Source organism: Acanthamoeba castellanii (genome assembly GCF_000313135.1).
Source record: "Acanthamoeba castellanii str. Neff unplaced genomic scaffold scf7180000084774, whole genome shotgun sequence".
Lineage (NCBI taxonomy): Eukaryota > Discosea > Longamoebia > Acanthamoebidae > Acanthamoeba > Acanthamoeba castellanii.
In genome coordinates, this window is record NW_004457384.1 from 89,975 (window position 1) to 114,953 (window position 24,979).

The 24,979-nt window shown below is 60.6% G+C and overlaps 11 protein-coding genes across 11 annotated transcripts in view; 4 read left to right on the plus strand and 7 right to left on the minus strand.

Moving 5' to 3' along the window:
• Positions 1-36: 36 nt before the first annotated feature.
• Positions 37-2,023, plus strand: ACA1_275710 (uncharacterized protein; the record flags this gene model as incomplete). The annotated part of the gene is made up of 6 exons (XM_004337362.1): positions 37-124; positions 194-319; positions 424-1,053; positions 1,153-1,270; positions 1,294-1,369; positions 1,451-2,023. 6 exons carry the CDS (start codon positions 37-39, stop codon positions 2,021-2,023), a joined length of 1,611 nt encoding a protein of 536 aa, XP_004337410.1.
• Positions 2,024-2,302: 279 nt separating this feature from the next.
• On the plus strand, positions 2,303-4,040 carry ACA1_275720 (Enolase, Cterminal TIM barrel domain containing protein; the record flags this gene model as incomplete). The annotated part of the gene is made up of 6 exons (XM_004337363.1): positions 2,303-2,497; positions 2,632-2,753; positions 2,819-3,201; positions 3,288-3,397; positions 3,474-3,605; positions 3,675-4,040. The coding sequence occupies 6 exons, from the start codon at positions 2,303-2,305 to the stop codon at positions 4,038-4,040; spliced, it is 1,308 nt and encodes a 435-aa protein (XP_004337411.1).
• A 161-nt stretch (positions 4,041-4,201) lies between these two features.
• ACA1_275730 (phosphoglycerate mutase family domain containing protein) lies at positions 4,202-5,155 on the minus strand (the record flags this gene model as incomplete). Its single annotated transcript, XM_004337364.1, has 4 exons — positions 4,202-4,428; positions 4,505-4,805; positions 4,882-4,971; positions 5,063-5,155. 4 exons carry the CDS (start codon positions 5,153-5,155, stop codon positions 4,202-4,204), a joined length of 711 nt encoding a protein of 236 aa, XP_004337412.1.
• An 853-nt stretch (positions 5,156-6,008) lies between these two features.
• On the plus strand, positions 6,009-7,976 carry ACA1_275740 (glycerol-3-phosphate dehydrogenase (soluble); the record flags this gene model as incomplete). Its single annotated transcript, XM_004337365.1, has 12 exons — positions 6,009-6,115; positions 6,188-6,262; positions 6,345-6,462; positions 6,586-6,757; positions 6,795-6,881; positions 6,978-7,039; positions 7,102-7,193; positions 7,262-7,369; positions 7,439-7,520; positions 7,601-7,661; positions 7,779-7,851; positions 7,904-7,976. 12 exons carry the CDS (start codon positions 6,009-6,011, stop codon positions 7,974-7,976), a joined length of 1,110 nt encoding a protein of 369 aa, XP_004337413.1.
• A 254-nt stretch (positions 7,977-8,230) lies between these two features.
• On the minus strand, positions 8,231-10,912 carry ACA1_275750 (zinc finger, C3HC4 type (RING finger) domain containing protein; the record flags this gene model as incomplete). The annotated part of the gene is made up of 11 exons (XM_004337366.1): positions 8,231-8,271; positions 8,356-8,564; positions 8,683-8,739; positions 8,846-8,901; positions 8,999-9,095; positions 9,188-9,254; positions 9,341-9,817; positions 9,908-9,961; positions 10,210-10,284; positions 10,452-10,639; positions 10,671-10,912. The coding sequence occupies 11 exons, from the start codon at positions 10,910-10,912 to the stop codon at positions 8,231-8,233; spliced, it is 1,563 nt and encodes a 520-aa protein (XP_004337414.1).
• A 1,239-nt stretch (positions 10,913-12,151) lies between these two features.
• Positions 12,152-13,592, minus strand: ACA1_275760 (uncharacterized protein; the record flags this gene model as incomplete). Its single annotated transcript, XM_004337367.1, has 3 exons — positions 12,152-12,930; positions 13,083-13,166; positions 13,352-13,592. The coding sequence occupies 3 exons, from the start codon at positions 13,590-13,592 to the stop codon at positions 12,152-12,154; spliced, it is 1,104 nt and encodes a 367-aa protein (XP_004337415.1).
• A 160-nt stretch (positions 13,593-13,752) lies between these two features.
• Positions 13,753-15,743, minus strand: ACA1_275770 (Twinfilin, putative; the record flags this gene model as incomplete). The annotated part of the gene is made up of 10 exons (XM_004337368.1): positions 13,753-13,956; positions 14,097-14,161; positions 14,304-14,466; positions 14,534-14,656; positions 14,803-14,895; positions 14,965-15,028; positions 15,156-15,318; positions 15,456-15,506; positions 15,573-15,653; positions 15,719-15,743. The coding sequence occupies 10 exons, from the start codon at positions 15,741-15,743 to the stop codon at positions 13,753-13,755; spliced, it is 1,032 nt and encodes a 343-aa protein (XP_004337416.1).
• A 146-nt stretch (positions 15,744-15,889) lies between these two features.
• ACA1_275780 (mitochondrial import inner membrane translocase subunit tim17 1, putative) lies at positions 15,890-16,691 on the plus strand (the record flags this gene model as incomplete). Its single annotated transcript, XM_004337369.1, has 2 exons — positions 15,890-16,280; positions 16,492-16,691. 2 exons carry the CDS (start codon positions 15,890-15,892, stop codon positions 16,689-16,691), a joined length of 591 nt encoding a protein of 196 aa, XP_004337417.1.
• A 173-nt stretch (positions 16,692-16,864) lies between these two features.
• Positions 16,865-20,639, minus strand: ACA1_275790 (RNA recognition motif domain containing protein; the record flags this gene model as incomplete). The annotated part of the gene is made up of 12 exons (XM_004337370.1): positions 16,865-17,491; positions 17,550-17,839; positions 17,986-18,255; positions 18,410-18,621; positions 18,733-18,833; positions 18,925-19,322; positions 19,413-19,505; positions 19,651-19,723; positions 19,968-20,009; positions 20,135-20,228; positions 20,288-20,400; positions 20,574-20,639. 12 exons carry the CDS (start codon positions 20,637-20,639, stop codon positions 16,865-16,867), a joined length of 2,379 nt encoding a protein of 792 aa, XP_004337418.1.
• A 114-nt stretch (positions 20,640-20,753) lies between these two features.
• Positions 20,754-21,401, minus strand: ACA1_275800 (uncharacterized protein; the record flags this gene model as incomplete). The annotated part of the gene is made up of 4 exons (XM_004337371.1): positions 20,754-20,837; positions 20,974-21,056; positions 21,137-21,239; positions 21,333-21,401. The coding sequence occupies 4 exons, from the start codon at positions 21,399-21,401 to the stop codon at positions 20,754-20,756; spliced, it is 339 nt and encodes a 112-aa protein (XP_004337419.1).
• Positions 21,402-21,877: 476 nt separating this feature from the next.
• Positions 21,878-24,979, minus strand: part of ACA1_275810 (uncharacterized protein) — a gene marked incomplete at both ends in the record, with an annotated part of 5,409 nt that continues 2,307 nt past the window's right edge. Inside the window, 10 exons of the mRNA XM_004337372.1 lie at positions 21,878-21,919; positions 22,090-22,237; positions 22,333-22,512; positions 22,667-22,872; positions 22,964-23,667; positions 23,754-23,928; positions 24,015-24,110; positions 24,280-24,386; positions 24,505-24,639; positions 24,761-24,874. Of these exons, the coding sequence (XP_004337420.1) occupies positions 21,878-21,919; positions 22,090-22,237; positions 22,333-22,512; positions 22,667-22,872; positions 22,964-23,667; positions 23,754-23,928; positions 24,015-24,110; positions 24,280-24,386; positions 24,505-24,639; positions 24,761-24,874 (1,907 nt within the window). The remainder of the gene's footprint in view (positions 21,920-22,089; positions 22,238-22,332; positions 22,513-22,666; positions 22,873-22,963; positions 23,668-23,753; positions 23,929-24,014; positions 24,111-24,279; positions 24,387-24,504; positions 24,640-24,760; positions 24,875-24,979) is intronic.

Below are 24,979 nucleotides of genomic sequence, written 5' to 3' on the forward strand. Positions count from 1 at the left end.
TTTTCTTTTTTAGAATAATATAATTATAATTAACAAATGGACGCACATTTGCTGCGGCTGCAGTTTGTCAGGGGTCCGCGCACGTGCCTGCATTCAGGTGAAGATGTGGACTTCATCCTCACCGGTACACTCATCCAAATCTCTTCAAGCAGCCCCCTACGCTCACGTTCTTTCCTGCGTGGCTGTGGCGTAGTGACGGACGACCTCGGGGCGGAGGTCTACTTCGGGGACCTCCCGCTGCCTCTCGCCGTGCGCGCCCAGTGCCGCGTCCTCGACCGCTGGCACCCGCTCCCGACCGCCGCCTTCGCCCTCAAGACCGGTTCGCCCGCCATCTCTCCTCTGCCCCCGCCCTATGCGCTCATCGAACGCGCGGTGTGTGCGGTGTGTCATGATTATCGTGTGCGTGTGCGTGGTAGAGTGCAGAGAAGGAGCTGAGCCCGTTCATTGCGGGGCGAGGCCAGGCGGTGGAGGGTCGGTTCACGGACGAGCTGTGGCGCGAGTTGCGCGCCATCGAAGTCGCCCAGCCCGGCGCCCCGTCGGGTCCGGGCCGTCCAGCGGAGGTGCGGCTGCACATCAGCGTCGGCGAGCGAGACGGGCTCGGGTGGCGCGACGCCGCCCCCTTCTCCCGCTTTCGCCCCGCCCCGTGTCGTCGCCTGGCTCTCGCCCTGCCGCCCAGCGCCTCCCACCACCGCCGTAGCCGCGCCGGGCCGAGGAGCGCCAAGCGACGGAAGGCGGACGATCAACCGGCGCAGCCGACGGAAGTTGATGTGGAAGACCACGAAGACAAGACTGAAGAGAACGACGAGACTGAAGTAGAAGAAGAGGAGAAGAAGACTGAAGAAGAGGAGGAGGAGGGGAACGGGGAGGAGCAGTACGTGGTGCTGCCCCTCTTGTCGTGCACCATGACGGTCACGCGGCCGCCCTCCAATGTCAAGGGCCGGGGCAAGGACGTGAAGAGCATGCGGGTAGGAGGCGCGTCTACCACCAAGGCGGCCGGCCCTCCGCACGCGCTCGAGCGCTCCCGCACCATCGAACGCGAGGTGCCCCTCGACGGTGCGTAGGCCACCCTACACGCCCCTCTCTCCGGTGGTGGTTGCGGCGGCTTCACGGCCCTTGGCCTGCTGCTCACCGCGTTCGTGCGCGCGTGTGTAGATGGGAGCGGCCGATTCATCAGCGTGCGGGAGGAGTACGGCACCTTCCTGGGATCCCACCTCTGGTACCACTTCCGTCCTGGCTGTGACTGGGTGCTCGATCCCGCCACACTCCACGCGTGTGTTGACCACACACACACAGGGACGGCGCGCTGGCGTCGAGCTTCCTGCTGTGCCACATCAACGCCCTTTTCCCCGCCTTCTTGGCCGGCAAGCGGGTGCGTGCCCCCTGCACCATCCCCCAGGCGAGTGAGATCTCTGACCTTTGCCCGATTGAAATTGAATTGGTGCGCGCACAGGTGTTGGAGTTGGGCAGCGGGTGCGGTCTAATGGGACTCACGGCGGCCATGCTGGGCGCCCACGTCACCATGACCGACCTCGGCGAGGTCGTTCCCACACTCCGCGACAACGTGGAACGCAACATCGCCGAAGCTTCGTCTTTCGCTTCCTCTTCACCATCTTCTTCATCGTCTTTGTCATCTTCATCGTCGGCGACACGGTGCGGGAAGGTGGAGGCGCGAGAGCTCGACTGGACGGACGACGCGGCGCTGCGAAGGATCGGCGCGGAGACGGAGTGGGACCTGGTCGTGGCCTCCGACGTGATGTACAGCGACACGGTCTTCCGCCTCTTCTTCCACGCGCTCACCACCGTGCTCGGCCTCGAGTCAGCGGTCGGCGGAAGTCAACCGGTCGAGGGAGAGGCCCGGCGGCGGCGGCAGCGGCGGCGGGCGGTGCAGGTGGTGGTGGGCCACAAGGTGCGGTGCGAAGACGAGCGGGCCTACTTTGAGACCGTTCGGCGGGTGTTCGACGTGGTGCCGATCGGTCGGGCCTTCAACACCCGCGTGTACCTGTGGCAGCCTCGCCACGGCTAACACCAACAATCCAACAACAGCCACACCTAATCGGATGTATACTCTATATAAGTGCGCCGCGAGCAAGTTACATCGCGACATTGAACGTTCGAGTATGTGTGCGGCCGGGAAGACGTCGGTCGGTGGTGGGGCTCGTGCCGGTGGTTCGGGGTGGAAACGCCCACGAATACTTCGTGGCAGGCCTGTATTGGTGTCGACAGCCGCCGCGACTGATCTGCGGCCAGCGCACTCACCAATCGTACTTCTCATCCTTCGAGTTACAACCCCACTGAGCATCAAATGGCCACCATCACCGCTGTGCACGCTAGGCAGATCTTCGATAGCCGCGGCAACCCCACCGTTGAGGTCGACGTTACCACCGAGAAGGGCCTGTTCCGCGCTGCCGTGCCCTCTGGTGCCTCCACTGGCATCTACGAGGCCATCGAGCTCAGGGATGGCGACAAGTCCAAGTGGCTCGGCAAGGGTGTCACCAAGGTACGCGCGCAGGCGATTGTTCTCTCTCGCTCGAGTCACTACGCGATCGATTTGGCGATTGCCAGGGGCGTGTAGAATTCTAGATGTAGTGGCTGACCTGCTTTGTTGTTTGCTCGCGGGTCGGCTGTGCACAGGCCGTCTCGAACGTCAACGAGGTGATCGCCCCCAAGATCATCGGCAAGGACGTCACCAAGCAGGAGGAGCTCGACAACCTGCTGCTCGAGATCGACGGCACCGAGAACAAGGGCAACCTCGGGTACTCCTCCTCACATCTTCTTCGCGAGTAGTAGGGGTAGTAACCGTACGGCATCGCGCCTACAGAGCCAACGCCATCCTCGGCGTGTCGATGGCCGTGTGCAAGGCCGGCGCTGCCGTTAAGGGCGTGCCTCTGTACCGCCACATCGCCGACCTGGCCGGCAAGAAGGAGGCCGTCACGCTGCCCGTGCCCGCCTTCAACATCATCAACGGCGGCTCGCACGCCGGCAACAAGCTGGCCATGCAGGAGTTCATGATCCTCCCCGTCGGCGCCTCGTCCTTCACCGAGGCCATGCGCATGGGCGTCGAGGTGTACCACAACCTCAAGAACGTCATCAAGGAGAAGTACGGCCAGGACGCCACCAACGTCGGCGACGAGGGCGGCTTCGCCCCCAACATTCAGGGTAACGACGAGGGTCTCGAGCTCTGCAAGGTCGCCATTGAGAGGGGTACGGCATTTTCCCGCCTCGAGCTGTGTCGTGTACAGGCGCCTCACGGCCGAGTGAGCTCACCCTCGTGTGGGGGTGACGTGCAGCTGGCTACACCGGCAAGGTCAAGCTCGGCATGGACGTGGCCGCCTCTGAGTTCTACAAGGAGGGCAAGTACGACCTCGACTTCAAGAACCCCTCCAGCGACGCCAGCCAGGTACACATATTCGCCTCGTTCGCGCATGAGATCCTCGCTTGCATTCCCTTCCCTTTATTCACGTGCCGGCCTGCAGCACAAGACCGGCGCTGAGCTCGCCGAGCTGTACGCCTCGTTCACGCGCAACTACCCCGTCATCTCCATCGAGGATCCCTTCGACCAGGACGATTGGGAGTCCTACACCACGCTCACCGAGGCTCTCGGCAAGGTGCGCGCTCGTGGCTTCTCGTCCTGGTCGAGCTTCACTGGTCTAACCAGCCCTCCCATGATGGTGCAGGATGTGCAAATCGTGGGTGACGATCTCCTGGTGACGAACCCCAAGCGCATTGAGACCGCTCTGGAGAAGAAGGCCTGCAACGCGCTTCTCCTCAAGGTCAACCAGATCGGTTCCGTCACGGAGGCCATCAAGGCGTGCCTGGTCTCGCAGGCCGCCGGTTGGGGCGTGATGGTGTCGCACAGGAGCGGTGAGACCGAGGACACCTTCATCGCTGACCTCGTGGTCGGCCTCGGCACCGGCCAGATCAAGACCGGCGCCCCGTGCAGGTCCGAGAGGCTCGCCAAGTACAACCAGCTCCTCAGGATCGAGGAGGAGCTCGGCGCCTCCGCCAAGTACGCCGGCGAGGGCTTCAGGAACCCCCAGTAGTGAGCCCCAGGCAGGCAGCTCACAGGAGCCCTACACGCCCCTTCACCAGCACGACACACAAAAAAACAAACAATACAAAGGTCTGTCTCCTCACGGTGGGCTCTATTGGGCAAGAAGGGTACAAGTTTTATCGAATTGGAGAAGGCGGCAGGCGGGCTTCTTCACGAGGAGTGCGGGAGGATGACAACGGTCTTGACCTCGCCGTTGGCAAAGTAGGGCTTGGACTCGCCGTTCATGGGTCCACCGTTGGCCACGGCATCGGGCGATGACGCAGAGGTGATGTCGGGCGGGCCATCGGGTCCGTCGCTCCGCAGGCCGCATTCCGTCGTCAGCACCACGAACATGGCCGTCAAGAACGCGCTGTGAGACACCACGCCGATGCAATTCTCTGAGGTGGACACACAGTCGTGGTGAGCAGGCCAGCCAATTGACAGATGTGAGTGTGTGTGTTAAGGGGAGCTCACCTGAGCGTTGTCGCAGAACCTCTAGGAAAGCTTTGGCGCGCTGCAGGATGTCCTCGGTGGGCTCCCGGGCTTCGCTCCAGAGGCAATCGTCCTCGTCGAGGATGGCATCGAAGGAGAACTGCGGGAACTGGGGCTTGAGCTCCGACACCGTCCGTCGCTTGTCGCAGGGGTGGTGACCGATTCGCTCCCGCACGCCCTCGCACACCTCGAACCGTGGCTTGCCTTCGCTGCTGTCCATCAGCGGTTGGAAGACTTCCTCGGCTGTTTGCAGCGTTCGCGTGAGCGGCGACACCAGCACCACCTACGGGGAGTGGACGTTGAGATGGTCAGCCCTTGTTTGTTCGCCGTCGTCACACCAATGCAAGGTGAGAACATACCTGCGGCTTCATTTGGGCCAGCACGACCTTCTGGGCTTCTCTGGCTTGGCCTCTTCCCTTTTCTGTCAAGGGCGCGTCGAGATAGGCCCACTGCAGTCATGAGGCGAAAAAGCAGATCAGTGGCGAGTTCAACAACAACAACAGCTGCAGCCACACATCTCTGCTCTGCGCCAGTGCGTACGTTGCGGTACTCCTGGCAGCCGTGGCGACGCGCCGCGACGTTGTGCTCGGCTTCTCCGTGACGAATGAAGTGTACAACCTTCACGTCGGCCATGTTCATACTTCGTCCGTAGGTGGCGCCGGAAGATGAAGTGGTCCTTGCGGGGAGTGTGCAGGTTGACATTGCAGTAGATTCGTCGCTGTCTTGTGTGGGAGGTTTTGTGTGAAAGAGTGTCTTTGTTCTGTTCTGGCTTTGCGTTTTGTAAGCGAGCCCGGAGTTGCTTGGTCCGGCTACCTCGCCCGCCGTCGGGCAAGCTCACACTCCGCTGCCCAAAGGCACGGGACACTATCCCCAAGATCAAGCAACACCCCACAAGTCTTGGGACTATCACGCAACTAGTATTGACTAAATCCCCAGCTGGTGTACCCTCGAAACTTGGCCATGCATTGTTCTGATTCTTCACCTTGGCGCCTGTCGGGCGCAGAAGCAGGTGCCACAAGTGGAAAGAATTTGCAGAATAATTCACATTCCGACGGTCGGAGATGTGTCGCCAACGTGTCTCACCGAAAGGCCTCTTGGGATCGCGTGCCTAAACTGTTGGGCGTTCTTCGCTCCGGGGACACGGAAAAAGTGTGCCACCCCTGAGTAACAAGGTCCTCACGAGGAGGGCCTTGTGTCCGGAAAGAATGCCACATGCCGGAGACTGTTCTCCAGCCAACAACAGCCAAAGCCCAGTTGCACCATCACACTTAGCACGAACCGGAAGCATGCGCTTCGAGTTCTGTCATGCGTTGTAAGGTCTTAACTCTCCTGCACTTGCTCCCTGGAGTCCGGAGCTTCAGCAAACCCCTCACGAGGGCCAGGACTTAAATTTCTGGCTCTCTTGCCAGGTTCAGTTCTTCGATATTCTTGCCCTTGGCATAACACTTACCACACCAGCACAAGAACATCACACCCGTGTCTGAACATGCACGCCCGCACTACCACAACGACCACGACCTGCTCCATGCACAACAATGGCGTGCGGCGCCCAGTTCAGAAGTACCAGGTGGCCATCATCGGATCCGGGAACTGGTTCGTTGTTGGTTGCCTTCTCTTTAGATTGGTTTCCGCGGAGCCTAATTCACTGCTCGTCGCACTGTACAGGGGTAGCGCTATAGCCAAGGTGGCCGGCGAGAATGTGGCCCAGCAACCCGAACTCTTCGAGCCTCAAGTTAAAATGTACATAATCAAATGGCATCATGGATTACCTTCTCCTCTCCGACCATCATCACGCCCTAACTCACTTCGTCTCTCCGTGCAGGTGGATGCAAAATCGAGACTTGGCGGACATCGTCAACACCCGGCACGAGAACACCAAGTACCTGCCAGGCATAAAGCTGCCCACCAACGTGATTGCCGTGCCCGACCTGCTGGCGACGGTGAAAGACGCGCACCTGCTTGTTTTTGTAGTCCCCCACCAGGTAACGTTACCTCACTGCCCGCCGGCAGGTGATTTTTGTCCCTCTGGGCGTTTTTAATTCTGTCGTGCATGCGCGCTATAGTACGTGGAAGAGACGTGCAGGAAGCTCCGGGGCCACCTCCGACCCGACGCCAAGGCTGTATCGCTCATCAAAGGCATGTCCGTGGAGGACGGCGAACCGCAACTCATCTCCGAGCTCATCAATGGCAAGTTATCTCCCTTCTCCCCAAAAACCCAACCCACGCCAGGGGGAAGTGAGCTCATGTTCCAGTTCTGCCCCTCACAATCCAGGCCTGCTTGACATCGACGTGAGCGTCCTCTGCGGAGCCAACATTGCGAGCGAAGTCGCCAAAGGCGGGTTCAGTGAGGCCACCATCGGTACGTCCCACTACTACTAGTGCTTGGATTCTGCTATTGAGAAGTGCCCTAGTTGGCTCATGCCCACATCACTTATCTTGATCACCACCAACGCAGGGTACAAGGACAGACAGGCGGGAGAAGTTTGGCGGAAGCTGTTCCACAACCCGACCTTCCGAGTACGGTAACCCTTGTTCTATCTCGCCCTTAGAGGGCACGAGCTGACCCACCTCCCTCCCAGATCAACACGGTGGACGACGTTGCGGGAGTTGAAGTGTGCGGCGCTCTCAAAAACGTGGTGGCGCTGGGTGCTGGTTTCTGCGACGGCCTGGGGTATGTAGATCTTCGCCGCGCTGGGTATTATGGTAGACCTGGATTAACGTGGCCTCTCTCACCTTCAGATTGTCCTCGAACACGAAGGCAGCTGTGATTCGATGCGGCCTGGCTGAGATGCGAAAGTTTGCCCAGACCTTCTTCAGCGACATCAACATGCAGACCTTCTTCGAAAGGTACGGCCAGACCCACATGCGCACCGGCTCTGTCTTGTTGTCCTCACACGGATATCTTCTTTCACACAGCTGCGGCGTGGCTGATCTGATCGTCACCTGCTTCAGCGGGAGGAACCGTAAGGTGTCAGAGGCCTTCGTGGTCACAAAGAAGGTTCGCTGCGATTCCCCCATTCCTCGCCTCAGCTTTCTCCCCTTGGGTGTGAACTCAATGTGCGGTTTTCCATCGCTCAGAGCTTCGAGGCGCTCGAGAAGGACATCCTCAACGGACAAAAGCTGCAGGGCACCCTCACAGGTATGTGCTGGTTCGCGACCTACCTACCTACCTGCTTACGCATGGCCCACCTCTGGGGCTGCCTTTTCCTCTCCTTTCTTCCTTTCTTTTTCTTTCGCTCACCCGCGGTCGATGCAGCTCAAGAAGCCCACGAGGTCCTGGAGAAGAAGGGACTCACCGACGAGTACGAATCCCCCTCTTCCTTCGCACGGTGCGATGCGTCGGCTCACCAGTCTGGTCCCTCTCTCTCTATACGCGTGCAGGTTCCCGCTGTTCCGGACCATCTACCAGATCGCGTTCGAAGGCTTGGCGCCCTCACACATCACCGCCTTCTGAGTTACCTCAAGTTCCAAAAAGAAAAATCAATAAATGCCGAATGCACAACACTCATCACGCACCGTGGAGCAAGGGACGACGCAGAGAACGAGGGGTTATCGCCCACGACGCATAACACAACAACACACGCGATTGCGCCACACCACGCACATCCCCTTGCCAAGCTCGTACATCAAGACCGATTGGCATTGTTGTTGTTGTTCTTCTCGCGTATACATCTCTTCTTCTTTGTTTCTTTGCTGGTTCTTGGCACCTCACTCCGGATGCACGCCCTTGGCTGCCAGCTCCGCCTTGACTGCACGGCACACACGACACAATGACACGACACGCGCCGGTGAGCGGCGGCAGGAGGGCCGATTGGGGAGGAGGGCACACGCACCTCGTTCGAAGTAGGTGGGGTCGGGGTAGCCGAAGCTGGTGGCGCCGCCCGAGGTGCAGGTCTTCTGGTGTACGCCGCCCCACACCACCTGGTTGTCCTCCCCGGTCGTGACCGATCGACCGACCGTGAACAGCAGCCGTCGCTCCCACGCGATCTTGAACAGCTTGAGGATCTCCTGGCCCTCCTTGTTGTCCGGCAAATAGGCCGTTCTGTTGTTGGACGCACATCCACCGATACACCGACGTCAGCTCCGTGAGACCCAGCAGCAGCAGCAGCAGCAGCAGTGGTGGTGGTGGTATGAGGCCACGTGTGTGCGACGGTGCGTACCGGGAGGTGCCGCCGTAACTCATGCCCGGGTTGGGGTGCTCCGGACCCTGTATGCCACTGTGTGTGTCGTGGGCCGTGCACGAATTAGATTGTGCACTCACAAGTGTGTGTGTGTGTGCGTGCGTGCGTGTGTGTGGTGCGTGCGTGTGTGTGGCGTACGCACCTGCTGAAGTAGTAATCGATTTGGATTGTGCCGCAGTCCTCGAATCCGCTCAGGCTCTGCAGCCGCCGACAGGCGCGGTTTAGAGGTGGTGTGCATTGCTACACGCACGCACGCACGCACGCACGCACACGGTGGGGGGGGAGAGAGAGGTACCGGCCCGGAAGTGGAGACGTTCATGGTGCCCTCGGGCATGGTGCCGATACGTACGCCGTAGACCACGTTGCAGATGGGGCACTGCAGGAACCCGGACCTGCATATCACGACACGCACACGCGGCCGTCAGCCGCTGCACGCCCTGGCATGCGAAAGGGGCGGATGGGTGGGTGCTGCGCGCAAGCATACTTGAAGCAGTGCACGATGCAATCCCGGTGGAAGTAGTGGCCCTGGCACTGGGACAGGCGCACGATGACTGGATTGGCCAGGAGCGGGGGTGAGAAGCTGCGGGCTCCGCGAGAAAACAAGAAAGAGAGAGAGAGAGAGAAGAGAGAGCCGCACCATCGTCGGCCTCGTCCTCGATGGCCTTCTCCTTGGGCTGCTTCTTGCTCTTCTTCTTCTTCTTGGACGCGTCCTTCTTCTTACCGTCGGCTTCGGCCTCCTTGCCCTTTCCCTCCTCCTCTTCCTCCTCCTCCTTCCCCTCCTCCTCCTCCTGTTCGAACTCGCAGAGGCACACGGGGCAGGTCTCCTCGGGGATGAGCTTGTCCGTCACGCGCGCCCACCGGGTCAGCTTGCCCACCTCCCGCAGCTTGCCCTTGCCCACGCCCGAGAAGGCCTTCTCCTTCTCCTTCCCGCTGCTCTTTTCCTCGTCGCCGTCGTCGCCGCCGCCCTTGGCAGCGGCCTTGGCGATGGCCTGGGCGATGGCCGGGTAGTGCAATGGGTCGATGGCCGGCGTGCGCCGCACGCGCACCACCTCGTGCGCCGACTGCTGCTTGGTCTGCGTGAGACCCACAAAGTCCACCATGTACCCGCCCGGCACTGTACCCCCGCCCCCGCCATTAGTCACACCACCATCAGCCCCGACCACGCGTGCTAATCCAGGCATGTGCGTCGTGCGTGTGCGCGTACCGGCAAAGGAACCGTGGTTGAGGACCACGTTGGCCCGTCCGTTCGTCAGCGATCCTGAAGTCGCCACACCGCCACGCCGGAGTGAGTGGGAGTGAGGGAGGAGTGAGTGGGAGTGAGTGAGGGAGGGAGTGAGTGGGCGCAACAGGAGCACGTGGAAGAGGTGGTACGCGCGGGTTTAGGAAGAAGGCTAGACACATAGATGATGGTGTGTGTGTGTGTGTGTGTGTGTGTGTGTGTGTGTGTGTGTGTGTGTGTGGAGAGAGAGAGAGAGAGAGAGAAGGAGTGTGGCGGGGAGGGTATACCCTCGAGGAGACGCGTGGTGAGTTTATCGTAGGCCTCCCATTCCCCGTCCTCCTTCTCGAACTCCCACACGGGTCCTGCACGTGCGCCATCATCGTCATCGTCATCATCACCCATACAACAGTTGAATCAGTAAAGTAAATGAATGCCATGACATCGAGCTTGAAACGGACAACATGCACGTGCGCACACGTCTGCGGCACATGAACACACGACACACGCGGAAGAGAGAAGGAAGGGGCACCAGCAGCGGCAGCGGCAGCGGCGGTGCCGTCGGCAGAGGTAGAAGTGGGTGTGTAGGAAGAGGAGGAGCCAGAGGAGCCCGAGCTCCCCGAGAGGGAGGTGGTGGTGGCGGTGGCGGTGGCGGTGGCGGCGCGTGGCAAAGGCGGGGTTGCGGCGGATGGCGCGGGAGTAGGTGGTGGTGGTGTTGGTCTGCTGGAGGCCCGCCAGATCGACGGCGTACTGGTGGCTGCCGTGGATGAGGGTCACCGCGGTCTGGCCCGCCGCGAAGGCGGCCTCGAGGGTGGCCGTGGCCGCGGCGTCGTAGGCGCGGAACACCTGCGAGTCGTCGGCCCACTCCCACAGCGCAGTCGCGGGCGAGGCCGACGAGGCGTCGGGGGCCGGTGGTGTGGTGGTCGATACCAATACATCGGTCGTGTAGGACGACGAGGTGTGGGGCCTGCGCTTCGAGCCCTTGGCCCCCATCTGTTGTACATATACAGATGGACGAAGTAGGAGAAGGCGAAGTGTGAGCTCTCCACACGAGTTAAAAGGGGTGAAAATCACCAAAAAAAAAAACAGCACAATATTAACATTGCAATATATCAATAATATATAAGACCTTTCTCTTGTGTCTGTTGTTGCTCATCGTTGAAAGAGGGAAGAGATTAGAAGATGATTTTAAAAACCGCTTTACCTGCTGATGATTGATTTTAATAGGAGGAGCGCCAAAAGAGGTGAATGGGGAACACTGAAGCTGCACGGGAAGAAAGTGTGGCGCCCGGTCGCACGGCCAACGTTGCCGTTGCCAAGCCGTGGGCGACAAGAAGTTTATTTGCTGAATAAAATTCGTCCCAGATAATCTTTTATTATTTCTTTTACGCCCTTTTCCTACCACACCTCTGGAGCAGGGGTGCGTGATCGACTGACCACCTGCAATGATGCACACACACAGAATCTGTCAGCAACTACTGCACGGACAAGCAGAAGCGGTCGGGCATGAACTGGATTGAGGGACGCGGCAAGGGACATGCGGTCGGATGTGCGAGGCCATCACCAAGGGCAAGACCACGCGATGCGGGCGTCGCTCACACAGAAGAACCTCATCGGCTCGGCCATGGCCATGAAGTTACGGCGAAGCAGATAGATGTTCCTCTCGATGCTGCGCAATCGCCAGCCCGGGATTGTCGTTTGTCGCGGCGATGCGGACGGCGGTTGCAGTGCGAGGGCATGGGCATGGGCGAAGTCGTTTGGCCGGCTGCCGCTTCTTCTTGCCGCCCTTGCTTTCAGACTATCAAAAACTTGCATGTTTGACTTTTGGAGAATGCTGTGTGGTGAAACAACCCAAGACAGCACCACCTGAAAAGTTGTGGCCACCAATGGCGTTCAGCCAAAGTGAGTTCACACTAGCAACACACCTGGCACGTGCATACCCAGCGAATCAGCAAGATGGTGACAGTGTTTACGCCAGCTTAACAGCGGCGCCCGCAGTGCCCGTAATGGCCTCTACAAACCTGGACCGCGGCCAACAGGGCGCTGAGGGGTCACGTCTGTGCTCGGGACCAGCGAAGTGTATCCTATCCCGTCCCCACCCAGTAGTGTAAGCCCTGTCTTCTTCCTCGCGGATGCCTGTCTCCGTCGTCTCCGCGGCTGCGTGGTTGGTGGCTCATCGAGCCTGCGAATTCTCGGTCGGTTTTGTGGGTTACTTTGGCTCGAATCGTCAGCTTAGTAAGAGATTCTGATCAACAAAACTGGCCATTCGATGATTGCCTTGTCTTTGTCCACTTGGTGATCGAAAACTGGTTTATGGTGCAGGGGAGATTGGGGGGGGGGGGATTTAAAGCCCGCGTAGACCGGGCCGGGGAGAGGTTCGGGGATGAGCGGCTTGGTGTCGCCCGAGGCTGAGGCGGCGGCCGGCGGCGGCGCCGGGTAGTCGCGTTGGCGCTGGTGACGGCGGTATGCCTTCTTGATCCGCTTCCACAGGGGTTTGCGATAGCCGATGGCCACCCAGGCGACCAGGATCAGCACCATGAGCGTGCCGGCGCCGATGCCGATCACCACGTAAAAGATGACGCTCGGGCGGCACGACGACGAGCCCGAGTCGGCGCTGAACAGCGGCTGGCACGACGACGGCGACGCCACGCCGGCCTCGCAGAACTTGTCCGACGGACACTCGGTCGGCTCGACGGAACCCGCCGGGCAGTAGGAGCCCGACGGACACTCGCGGCAGCCGCTCTGGGCCTGGAGGTCATTGTAGGTGCCGGCCGAACAGGCCAGACAGCGCATGCTCTGGCGCTCGGAGTAGGAGCCAGCCGGGCACGGCGCACAGGTGCCGGCGACGGACGGGTTGTAGTAGCCCGCCGTGCACGCCACGCAGTGGGTGTTGTCGGGCGACGACGTCTGGCCGGCGCGGCACGAGAGGCACTTGATGGCCGGCGGCACCGCCACCTTGCCTTCGGGGCACCGGATGCAGACACTCGCGTTCTCCTGGTCGTTCACCATACCTGCACACAACAAAACACGACACAACACGACACACGTGGCGCCAGACAATCGCGAACTGTGAGTCCCCCGAGTTCACGAGCTTCGCCGCGCGGAAACAGCGCGGTTGCGGCGCCACACCGGGCACTACCGCGAGGACCTTGGGGGCTCATACCGGCGGGGCAGGGCAAACACCAGGTGACGTTGACACAATAGCCAGCGCCGCACTCCAGCGGAGCGACACTGCAGTTCTTGTTTCCTGCAACACGCCACACGCACGATACCACACGCCACACGGTCAGTGGAACCGCAAAAAGGAGGAAGCCACGGTTGTGGCAACAACACGAACTCCCCCCCCCCGACACGCGCTCTCATAAACAACATCTCGCGGGGTCCGATATAATCGAGCAAAGGAAAAAGGTGAATTGAGGGTTGGTTGCGCACCAGGAGGGGAATAGGTGGCGGGGGGACAGGGAAGGCACTCCTCTTGTTGGCTTTGAAAGATGGGCGGTCGCGCGAGAGTGAGGGAAGGCGAGAGGCAGATGGAGAGGGAGATGAGGATGCACAACGACGAGAGACAGAACGGAGAGGAAGAAGAGGAGGGGGAAATGTCAAAGAAGGAGCAGGCGAAGGAAGCCCCATTCCCAGCCCGTCGTGGCGGTCGTCCGGTAGGCCTTGTGTCCATCATCACACGAGCATTCGTGTGGCGGCCTCTCTGTCCGCAGCCAGTTCAAAATTGTGCGTCTAACTTTTCCAGTTTGCGCGTGGATGTTTGGTCAAAAGAGAAATGGGTGATTTCTCTTTGTCGACGTATAATACTTCCTACCGCCTTATGTGTCGACGGCTTACTTGTTGCGGGTGCGGTTGAGGCGGGCAGGGCCGCGGCCGGGTCCCCTGGGTCGGGCAAAGGCCTTCTGGCCGTCTTCGGCGGTCGGGTGGAGGGCCTCGCGGATGGCCTCCTCCGTCACGTCCTCCAGCTCGCTGGCCTCGAGCTTGCCCGCCTTCTCGAACGTCACTCCGGCGTCCTCCGCCGCGCCGGCCACGACCGACTACAGGACAACACACACACGTGCGCAGGGTCAGAAGATGATGCATCGCGATCCATCTCGCGATCCATCTCGCGATGAACGAGTTGAGACACACAACGCACGACACGCATACGACACGACGCCACGGGAGGATTGAAAACCTTGACGGTCGAGTAGAGCATCTTGGCCTTGATGGGAGCCGTCTCAGGGCACCAGTAGATGAACACTGCGCACATCATCGACCAACCCAACAACAATTAGAATAGATGTGAAGTGAGCTCGTGAAGAAGGACGAGTCCCAGAGCCAACACACGGCAAAAACAATCATGATAAATAACAAATAAATAAATAAATAAATAGGCCGTTACCGTTGGATTCAAGACGGACGGGTCCGGCGCCACCGTTGTGCGTGTGGGACCACCTGAAGAACACGAAACGAGGCTCGTTGCTGGGGAGGCGGCTGGCGATCTCCGACGCGGACAGCTGGCGCGCCTCGACGAGCTCCACGGTCTCCTTGACCGTGTCGACGCTCTGTGTGCGTGCGCGCGTGTGCCGTGAGTAGGCGATCTGTGATTGGGGGGGGGGTCACGGAGCGTACGATCTGAGCGTAGTTTTGCGCGGGGGTGAGGTTGCGGAGGGCATTCTGTGCGGCGACCGAGAGCGGGAACTTGACAGAGTGGACATACTCCCTGGTGTGACCGGGATCGATCTCGGCACCGGCCTGCCCAGATGTACAGACACCGCCGCCGCCGCCGCCGCCGCCGTCCACGACCACGACCACGATGCGCGCGCCATCAGTACTTCAAGTATGCACGCATGGATGGTGCAGGGAAGGTGGTGGATGGTGGGCGGTGGTGCCGCGCGTACCATGCTGGACCTCTGCACCTCGTCGGCGGTGAGGGGCGCGGTGCCCTGCGGCTTCTTCAGGCTCTCCTGGAAGGCCGCCCAGGTGAAATCCTCCTGCACGCGACATTTGGATGAGCCAACGCACGCGCACGAGCGGCGAATAACGAGTGGTGTGGCGCGTACGGGAGCGGAGCCATAGAAGTCGTAGGCGAAGTAGTTCTTGCCCAGCTGTCGCTTGAGGTAGTCCCTGCAGCCAGTCGCCGGCTGAAGGTCAACACACGTGCTCTCGCCCGAACGCACGCACACAACAACGAAACAACACTTCCGCTTGGGTGGGGGGGGGGATTGACGAATAGGGCGCCTCCCCTGTGTACCGGGTGGAGGCGTAGAGCATGCGTTGCTTGACGGGGGAGCCGTCCGGCACGTAGGACAGGAGCATCCACTCGTGGCTGCCCGCCGACGCGTCGGTGGAGTCCAGCCGGTACAGCACGAACGCCGCCGTGTGCCTCTCGAAGTTGGGCACCACCTTGGCAAAATCTATTGTTTTAAAAAAATCGAAATGAAAACAACAAAGGAGGCGAAGTAGCGAGGGAACATTCATGAACAACCACAGACAGGCCGTGTTAACCGATCGAGACGAATCGCGAGAGCTGGAGAGGTGGAGAAGGAGGCACCATGTTCGGCATCGGCGATCACGGGCTGGGTGGCTACAGGCACGAGGTTCTCTAGACAACACCAAAAAAAAACGGATAAGAAGGAATTGGAAGTGAATTAGAGGCAAGGTATTGTACCGTCCTCAATGGAGACCTTAATAAATCGGACGTTGCCGCTGGCGCGAGCATCGCCGAACGCCTTCTGCAGCTGATCAGACACTGCATGGGGACGCCACCTCGCGTAAGAAACCATCAAAGCCGTGGGATGGCATAGCCAGAAGTACCGGGAATGTTGCTCGAGTGGGTCATCTTGGTTGTTGCGGTTTCTGCTCTTGTGTCTGATTGTGCTATTAAATAAACTGTTTCACATTCCCCGCGAACTATTTGTGGTATTTGCCCAGCCCACAGGCGAAAGCGCCATCTCGTGACGCGCAGACCAAAAATTGGAGTTGAAGATGGCGCACGAGCACGATCACCACACAGCGAAGGACTCCAAGAAGGACGTGGAGATTCCGGATCTCTTCGGCATCGACGCTCTTGACATTCACGGCGGGGAGCCGTGCCTGGTGCAGGGCGCCAAGATGGCGGCTACGTCATTCATCGCCGGTTCGTTCTTCGGCGGCGTGCTGGTCTACTGGAAGGACGTGGGTGTGGTGCAGAAGCGGGGTAGATTCGCCGCCCTTCAGGGCACCCTCAAGAGCATTGGCAGCTACGGCGCATTCTTCGCCCTCGTTGGCGCCACCTATGGCACCGCCTTCTGCGCCCTCCAGCACTCCCGCACCAAGAACGACCCCTTCAACACCGTCCTCGCCTCTTGCGCCGCTGGTGGCGTCATCGGCGCTCGCGGTACCCCCCCCCTCTCCTTTTCAACCATCCCATTGTTTCGAATCGTCTCTTTCTTCGCCCCCAAATGAACAACAATTTTTTAATTTTTTTAATATTTTAAAAATACTCTATTATCTCTCTCCACCCCGTCGCTCCCGTTATTTCTTCTTTTAGGGTGGGTAAATTGCTCGTGTTTGTGTTTGTGGGCGTTGCTCACGTTGTGCTCCCACAGTGAACGGTACCGTGTTTGGCTCCGTGCTGGGCTGTGCCGTGACTGGCGGTCTGGCGGCGATGGGCGAGTTCTTCGACTGGACCCTCTCTCCCAACTCCGCGAAGCTCTTCGCCCTCCGGGAGCAAAAGCACCAGCGTCTTCTCCGCACTTCCCCCGGTGTCGGTTCCGACGCTGCCTCCAGCGACAGTGATGCCCAGTAAATCCTTCGCTTCCCCCCCCCCGCTTCGTGCTCACCTCTCTTGCGGACCGTCGGCTGGCGCTGACCACAAGCAACATGTTGTTATGTTGTTTTTGCTATTTTTCTGTTTTTTGGCGTCCGCCACGGTTGACGGGAAGGTAGGCCAGAGATTGCCGATTGCAGATGGCGCGCCCGTCAGGAGGAGACTTTATCCCAGCCCGACTCCCGCCTGCGGCCGCCTCGGTCGTGACGGTGGTGGTCGTCCCTCCTCTCTACGCCTCGGTGGTCGTCGTGGTGGTGTCCCCGCTGGTCGTCCCGCCAAGGCTTGCGCGGCGGAGGCCCTCCGTATTCGCCTCCCCTGCCGCCGCTACCGTCATCATCGCTTCCGTCGAAGCGGCGCCGTTTCGGTGGTGGCGCCCCCTCGTTCCACGAGGATCCCCCAGGACCCGGCCGGAAGCCGCCTTGGCCGAAATCCCCCGCGCCGCCGGCGGCGGCAAAAGGCGGGAATGGACCCGGCTGCTGGTGCCCCATCATGGCCTGCTGGGGAAGCGGGTACCCGCCGGAGTCCGCTTGTTGGTAGCTACCCGCGGGCGGGCCGCCACCGCCCCAATGCGGAGCCGCCGAGGCTAGTGAGCCGGGCGCGGGGTACGGACCGCCGCCTCCACGCCCACGTCCACCACTGAACTGAGGAGGTCCGCCAGCGTGCTGGCCATCTTGCTGCTGGTGGCGCATGGCTTCCTCCACCGTGACCAAGGTCTCGCCAGTCTCCATGTTGAAGTTCTCCTTTGCTCCGATCGGATTGGCGCCGCGAGCCCACCCGACCTGCAGCGCCAACAAATGGTATTTGATAACATACATATTAATATGTTAAAAAAAAAACCTTGGCAGGGAACGAGCATTGGCCTCTTCGCCAATGGACCGATTTGTTGGAGGGGTTTGGGGGGGGAATGTATGCCTTGACGAGATTGCCGCCGACCATGACCTGTCCGGCGTCGCCCTGCGCCTTGACGCGTTCGGCGTCGGGACGATGGGCGAAGGTGACAAAAGCGACATTCTTGTCCTCCATCACCTTCAGCCGCATGATCCTGCCGTAGGCGGCGAAATGCGCCCGCAGCACCTCGTGCGTGGTGCCCGGCGGGAGGCCCCCCAGGTAGCACGTCGTCGTGGGAACTGAGCACAGCCGCGCGCGCGCGCAAGCTCAGAAGAGAGCCCAGCAAATGGGATCGGACCTCCAACAGCAATTTATAACGGAAAAATTTTGTTGCTGCTGGCGCTCGTGGCTTGTAATGGGGGGGGAGAGATATTCAAGTACGTACCCTTGGTGAAACCGGAGGCGACGGGGTCAGGGCGGGCAGGCGGACTGGAGAAGGAAGAGGGGGTGAATGGATCGTAGGCCGCACTCTCTGTCGCTGCCGCTGCCGGCCGGTGAGAATGGGCGGCGGCGTAGGCTGGCGGCCCGCCAGGCGCTGCAACATCGCTGCCATAGAAGGAGGCGAGGGCAGCGGCCAACTGCTCCGGGGTTTGTTGTTGTTGTGGTGGTGGTTGTGGTTGGCCCATGTGCGATGGAGGAGCCACATTTGCATTCCCTGTGTGGCACACCCACAAACGACAGACGAACGAACGCCAACGCGCACGGGAACCGTGGGAAGTGGAGGCGGATGAGATGAGATGAGATTGGCCAAACAAGTTCCAATGACACCAAAGAAAAGAAAGAAAAAGAGGCGTGGCGGGTGTCTTTACGTAGTGGTGGCCCTGCCGCCCACTGCTGCTGCGGCTGCGGCTGCGGCTGCGGTAGTGAAGATGGCGGCGCCTGCGGTTGCAGTCGCTGCGACGTCGCCGCCTCTTGGGCGAGTCGTTCCTCGTGCTCCTGGCGAAGTTTTCGCTGTTCTTCGAGGCGTGTGTCGTCATCGTCATCGTCGCCATAGTCAAAGTAGAGTGGATTGTGGCCAGCCCTGAAAGAGGTATCGGATTGGGGAGAATGGGCGGGAAAAAAAAGGGGGGGGGAAGGTTAATGGAGTGGTAGGGGGGGTACAAAGGGGCGCCCCGGGTGGTAGTGGTGGTACGTGCCTCGGTTCTTCGGCACCTTGCCAGGCGCCTGCTGGCGCGCGTTGGGCGAGCAGCGAGGCGGGTAGCTGCGTGGCCGCAGCAGTGGCGGATGGACCAACTGCCGGTGATGGGTGCGGCAAAGAGGGCGGCTGTTCGGCGACGGCAGTGGCGGTAAGGCGCGGGTCCATTCGCTGACTGAAAGAGGGCACCGCCACACTGGAGGGCATAAATGAGGTGGGAGTGGAGCCCAAGAAGGCCCCGGTGGCGGTCGACTGTGCGGCGGCAGGCAAGAGGCCGGCCATCTGGGCTCCGAGCATGCTGAGGAGGTGGCCGTTGCCCAGGGCAGTGGAGAGCTCGGGCGGCGAGGTAGCCGTCGCAGCGGCGGGAGAAGGAGAAAAAGCAGCGCCCAAGCGTGGGTCGACAGGTGGTCGCAACGCCTGGGGCTGGACTTGGGCAGCGAGTCGAGGGTCGGTCGGTGCCGACACGGGAGCAAGCGTGGGCGTGAAGGACTGGGAAGAGGCGGAGGCGGAAGAGGATGGCGCGGAAAAGCCGAAGGCATTCTCCTGGATCTGTTGCAGCACGTTGGGCTGCGAACTTGGGCGCTCCACTGGCACGCACACGGGGATGTGATGATGAGGAGTGGCCGACATCAACACAAAAAAGACAGAACTAACACCGCGACAGGACGTACGCGTACCGGATGGCGAGGGGCTCAGAGAGGGCGGCGAGGGAGACTTGGCCTCGCTCTCCATCGGTGGTGGAGTGTCCGAGGGGAGATTGTCCACCTCCGCTGTTGGTGGGCCGCACGCAAGGTTGGTTAGTTGGCTGGTCAGCACACGAGGCGGCCCTCGAATACCTCGCTAAGCGAGCATCCGCGGCAGCAGGCTGGCCGTGGAGCAGGAAGTTGGTGGTGGGGGGGGGGCAGGGAGGCGTACGCAGATCCGGGGGCACGCCAGTTCTGCGTATGGACACCATGACCAACGCATCGATCACGCTCGGAGGGAACACCTGTTTTCATGGAAGAGGACGGCGGAGGGGGGACGTCTTCAGTCAGGGACCAAGATCTTCCAAGAAGCACCACCACCGCTGTATCGATCATCCCAAAATATATACATAAATAAATAAATAAACTTCTGGCCAGGAAGCCAAGTGGCGAGCAGGCGCACAACCAACAGACGAAGTAGCAGCCATCACAAAACACGAAGGAAGAATCGACAGCCACAACAAACGGGGAAAGGGATTTATTGTTAACCTTGTTCTTGTGCCACAGCGCGATGACCCGACGTGCCGCCTTCTGCTCACGCCCGACGCAAAACATAGCCAAAAGAGTACGCACGAGTATGCGAACACGCAACGTCAGCAAGCACATCACCACCACGAACGGATGCACACTAGAAGCACCGCATAGGCGGAAAGAACCTGGTCCTTCTCAGAGCACTGAAGGATGTAGTCCAGGGAACGCTCGAGGTTGGCTGTAAAGCGGCCGACGTACACGTCCTTCGACCCGAACTGCCTGCTCGAGTTTGATGCTCAGCCAGGAATGGTAAAGTGGAGAAGTTTTCTTTCTCGTACCTTATGGAGCCCCTGACGATGGCATCTATGATATACAGGGCCGTCAGGCGATGTTCGGGCTTGGCTTTCTTGATGAATTTCTCTACTTCATTGACCACGTTCTTGTAGTGTTGCTGGATGAAACGAAACAGTTGGCAAAGCACGACTACACAAATGCATGTAAAGAGCGCACCTTGTATATTTTTACAGCAACCTTTGCAATTCCATGAATCTGCGAGAATTGGGTTGAGATCTGGTCAGCAGATGACTTGTGATTCATATCACCCTCCTTGCGGCAAATATATACCTTGTTGGCGCTGAGCGGGGGCTTGTGATTCTGGACGGAGCGCAGCTCGTCCGTGAATTGCTCCATGCACTTCGCGATGTGATTGGCTTGTGCTGGGCAGGAACGACCGTTTGCTTGCCGAAAAAAAGAAATCCAGCCTTTTCACCACTTTTTCTCCCTATTTTATGTCGACCCCCACGCTCATACACACTTGTCCAAGATGACGGCAACAAGGTCGCCTTTTTCAGGGAGGCCAGCGGCCGAGATGCCGTGCTCGCTCAACACCTGGACCCAAGGGAGAAGTGTGTGTGTGTGTGTGTGTGTGTGTGTGCGTGCGTGCGTGCGTGTGTGTGTAAGAGAGAGAGATGGAACAAACACCCCACGGGTGAAAACAGGACAACATCATTGCAGGCGCATGTACCTGCTTGAGGTCACGGATCGGCATGCGCATCAGCTCGTCCCTGTTCTTGCCCTTGACGTCAATCTTCTTCTGCGCCTTCATGTCTGGTGTGGCGGAGAAGAGCGTATGTGAGCATTCGCGGGGAGCTGAGGACCCACCCGGGGAGTGGTGGGTGAATGCCTACCGTTGACTGCTTGCTGAATGGCCGTCTCGAAGGAGGGCTCTGCAGGGTGGCCGTGCCAGCGCACTTTCATGTTGTGATCCACCAGGAACGCATGAGGGATACCCTATGCGCACGCATGCAAATGGGAGGTCAGGAATATATCGCGCTTGAGGTGAATGTGCAGAGGACGGGCTTCTTGCGAGGGCAGCATCCGCACCCCGACGGAGTAGCGGTCCATGTAGGCCTGGGCAGAGCCCGCGTCATCAAGGGCCACGCGATAGTCCATCTTGTCTCCCATGCTCGTCACGAACGGGCGCACCTTCTGCTGACGGGTCACACACAACACAGCTTAGGTCCGAACGCAGCACCTCATGGCGCACGAGCACTGTACCGCAGCAGTCTCGGAAGTGATGCCAATGAAGATGACCCCGTCCTTTCCGAATCTATGCTGCAGCTCGGTGAGATGCGGGATCGTGCTGCGGCACGGCGGACACCTGGTGCCACACCCCTCACCCCCCAAGGGGTGAAGGTTCAGTGAGAGGCCGCGGGAGACCTGCAGAAGCCTCTACCCCCCCCGGGGGGGGTATTACCATGTGGCCCAGAACTCGAGCACAAAGATCTTGCCGCGCTCGAGGGCCACTGGCTCGCCCTTGATGAAAGTCATGCCCGTGAGGGGCGTGGCGTCCTCCATCTGGTGTGTTGTTGTTTCGTTTTTACGATCTCCTCGCAGTAATAATGAGAAGACACCCGCGACGTGCCTCCTTACGTGGGCGACGCCACCACGACCGGCCTCCGCGTCCACTCCTGGCAAGCGAGCGAGCGAGAGAGAGAGAGAGAGAGATGGAAAGAAGCAGGGCATGCACGATCAGCAAGGTGCCTACAGAGACGTACGGTCACAACAGGCGCCGTGCTGGGGCAACCCACCCGCCACACCAAGATCGTGGCGGGCGGTGTGGGCGGAGGGGGTGGTGTACCTTGTCGGCGAGGAAGCCGGGGTCGCGCGTGGTGTCCTTGTACCACTTGGCGGCGGCGGCGGCCTTCTTGAGGCAGTAGAACCAGTCCCGCTGGCTCTCCTCCGAATCGGCCGACACCATGAGCCGCTTGCCCGTTGGCCCTCGCGCCCTACGCCCAACCCCCCGACCCAGAGAGAGTCAGCCGGACGGACGAGCGAGAAGAAGCTGCCTTGAAGGGGTAAGGGGGGGACATCAAAAATATACCCGAAGGAGCGTGGGTCGTGGACGATGGTGGCGATTTCGAGGCAGTACGGGTGGCAGCTGCTCTGGTCCCGCGGCTTCTGGTCCGCTCCGGGGGCAGTCCCCTCGCGCAGGTCCTTCCTGATCTCCTTGAAGGCCGTCAGGTACAGCTCCACAGATCGGATCGTCGTGCCCCGATGCAACCTGCAACGCACGCACACACGCGCACCAGATCGAGCAGGTGGAAATTCACACGCACACGCACCACCGCACACACACGCACACGCGCGCCCGATCGAGCAGGTGAAACACACGACACACGACACACGACACACGAGACCTGGTGTCAGCTGCTGACCCCGGCGAGGTCTCCCGCCCACACCCACGGGAGGTGTGGAAGGGAGGGGGGTAGAGGAGTTCATGGGGGGGGGGTTGCCTGAAGATGTGGTCCGGGTAGGAGCTGTCCTGGGCGGCGTAGCAGAGCAGGAAGTCGTCCTTGAGTAGAAAGAGGCGCCGGCGCCACGTCTTCTTCACCCGCCCCACCAGCTTCATCAGCCAGCCGGCCTGCACGACGAGAGAAGGAAGGGTTGTGTTGAACATAGAACCCTATAAATCAGGCGGAGCGGAAGATGAATGGACCCATGCTGTAGAGTACCTTGGTGTGGGGCGCGGGCACCTGGGCGAAGGCGAGGGAGGGGTAGGCGAGGGCGGCCAGGACGTCCAGGGAAAAGTGCTTCTCGTAGGTCTCGATGAGCTCCTCGAGCCGCTGGTTGTGCCGCTTGAGCCTCGCCAGCTCGTCCACATTCCGCGGGGCCGCGATTGTAGCCGAATGCACCACCACCCCCGACAACCCGCTGCTGGTGCTGGTGCTGGTGCTGGTGGTGCCTTCGTCGCCAGCAGGGTGCGGCGGATCGGTCAGGTCAGACGCGAGGCGGGCGTTGGCTCGCGGGGAGTCCTTCCGTGGCCACAGGCGCGACGACCCCTTCTTGGTGCCGCCGTCCGCAGCACCACCGCCGCCGCTCTCGAGCGAACGCGGGGAGGCGCTCGGGGAAGACGACGAGCGCGGAGAGAGCCGTGGCTGCTCGGCCGAGTGGTGGTCGAGAGAAGAAGAAGAAGAAGACGGAGACGTGGGCGGCGGGGACGAGAGGGAGGAGGGCGACGGGCTGCCACCGCGGGACCGCGGGGAGAGGGGGCTCCCATCGTCGCCGCTGCCGCTGCCGCCGCGCACGGACTTGTCGGGGCTCAAGGAAAAGAGGTGGAGCGGCGGCTTGAAGAACAGCTCCGCGATGCGCGTCTTGCGCCGAGCCGGCTTTTGCACGGCGGGACGCGACTCCTTTGTGTCCGGTGGAGATCGCGACGCTGATCGTCGTGTCGTTGGTCAAGTTCCGAGTTCTTCGATTGGCGGTGGATTTGGGGGGGGGGTGGAGCGCGCGTACAGAGGTCACGGGCGGATTGTTGCTTGGGGAGCGGCGCGGCACTACCAACAGCTGTTGAGGCGGAAGGCGAGGCCCTGTCGAGGGCGTAGGACGAGGGGTCGATGGACGACGTGGACCGGTGGATGCGCCGAACGGGGGGCGTGTTGCGCATCTTGAGGCGCTTCTCTCGGCTCCTCGCCCACTCCTGAATGGTCGCGATCGCCGCCCGGGTGAGATCGCCACCGCAGCTTCGATCGAAGATGGGCAAGGTGCAAGGTGGGTGGAAGGCACCTCTTTCTGCTTGCGCAGCCACACGGCCTTGCGGATCTTCACCTCTCGCTCCTTCTCCTCCTGCGAGAAGGACCCCGCCAGCGGATCGAGGTTGTTCTACACCAGCCACCACCACCACCACACATGCCACCATACATGACACCACCACCACCACCACCACCACCACCACCACCACCACCACCACCACCACCACGACACAACACACCAGTGGCCCATGAGAAACACGCGCGCGCGTCGAGCGCAGTGTAAGGACTTAGGTGCGTACGAGCAGCATCTGCTTTTGGTCGGCCGTGAGGGAGTTGATGACGCAGTGCCGCTCGATGAACTCACTGGCCCGCTCGATGGGCACCCCGAACGACAACATGGTGCAGGCTGATGGCCAATCGGGGGATTGCTCGACCGTCAGCCAGGATCGATGGAGGGGGGAATATCATGATGATGATGATGATGATGATGATGGTGATGGCGGTGATGATGGGGGTGTGAGTACAGTAAGATCCCAGCTGGCCGAAGATGAAGTTCTTCTCCTTCTCGATGATGTCGGCCTGCTCCGCGGAGGTGAAGGCCCGCCAGGGCGTCTCCAGGGCCTCCCGCATCACCTTCTCCCGCTCCTCCATCACCGAATCTGCCCCCCCCCACAACCACCACCACCACCAGCAGCACGTTTGTGTGAGGGCGCCAGAGGTGGGAAGGTGGCAGTGGTGGTGATGGGTGGGTGGGTGGGTGGGTGGTGGTAGCTACCGTACCGTAGTACACCTCCTCCCAGAAGAGCTCCTCCTTCCAGATGTGCACCTTGCCGGAGCGCTGCAGCGTGTTCTGCACAAAGTCCTGCACCTCCGAGACCGACCAGCCGGACCCCACTGTGGTGGTGGTGGTGGTGGTGTGCATGAGAGTAGTCCACCACCACCATCACCACCACCACCACACCGTGATGCGTTATTAGGTACTGCTCCAAATTATGGAAT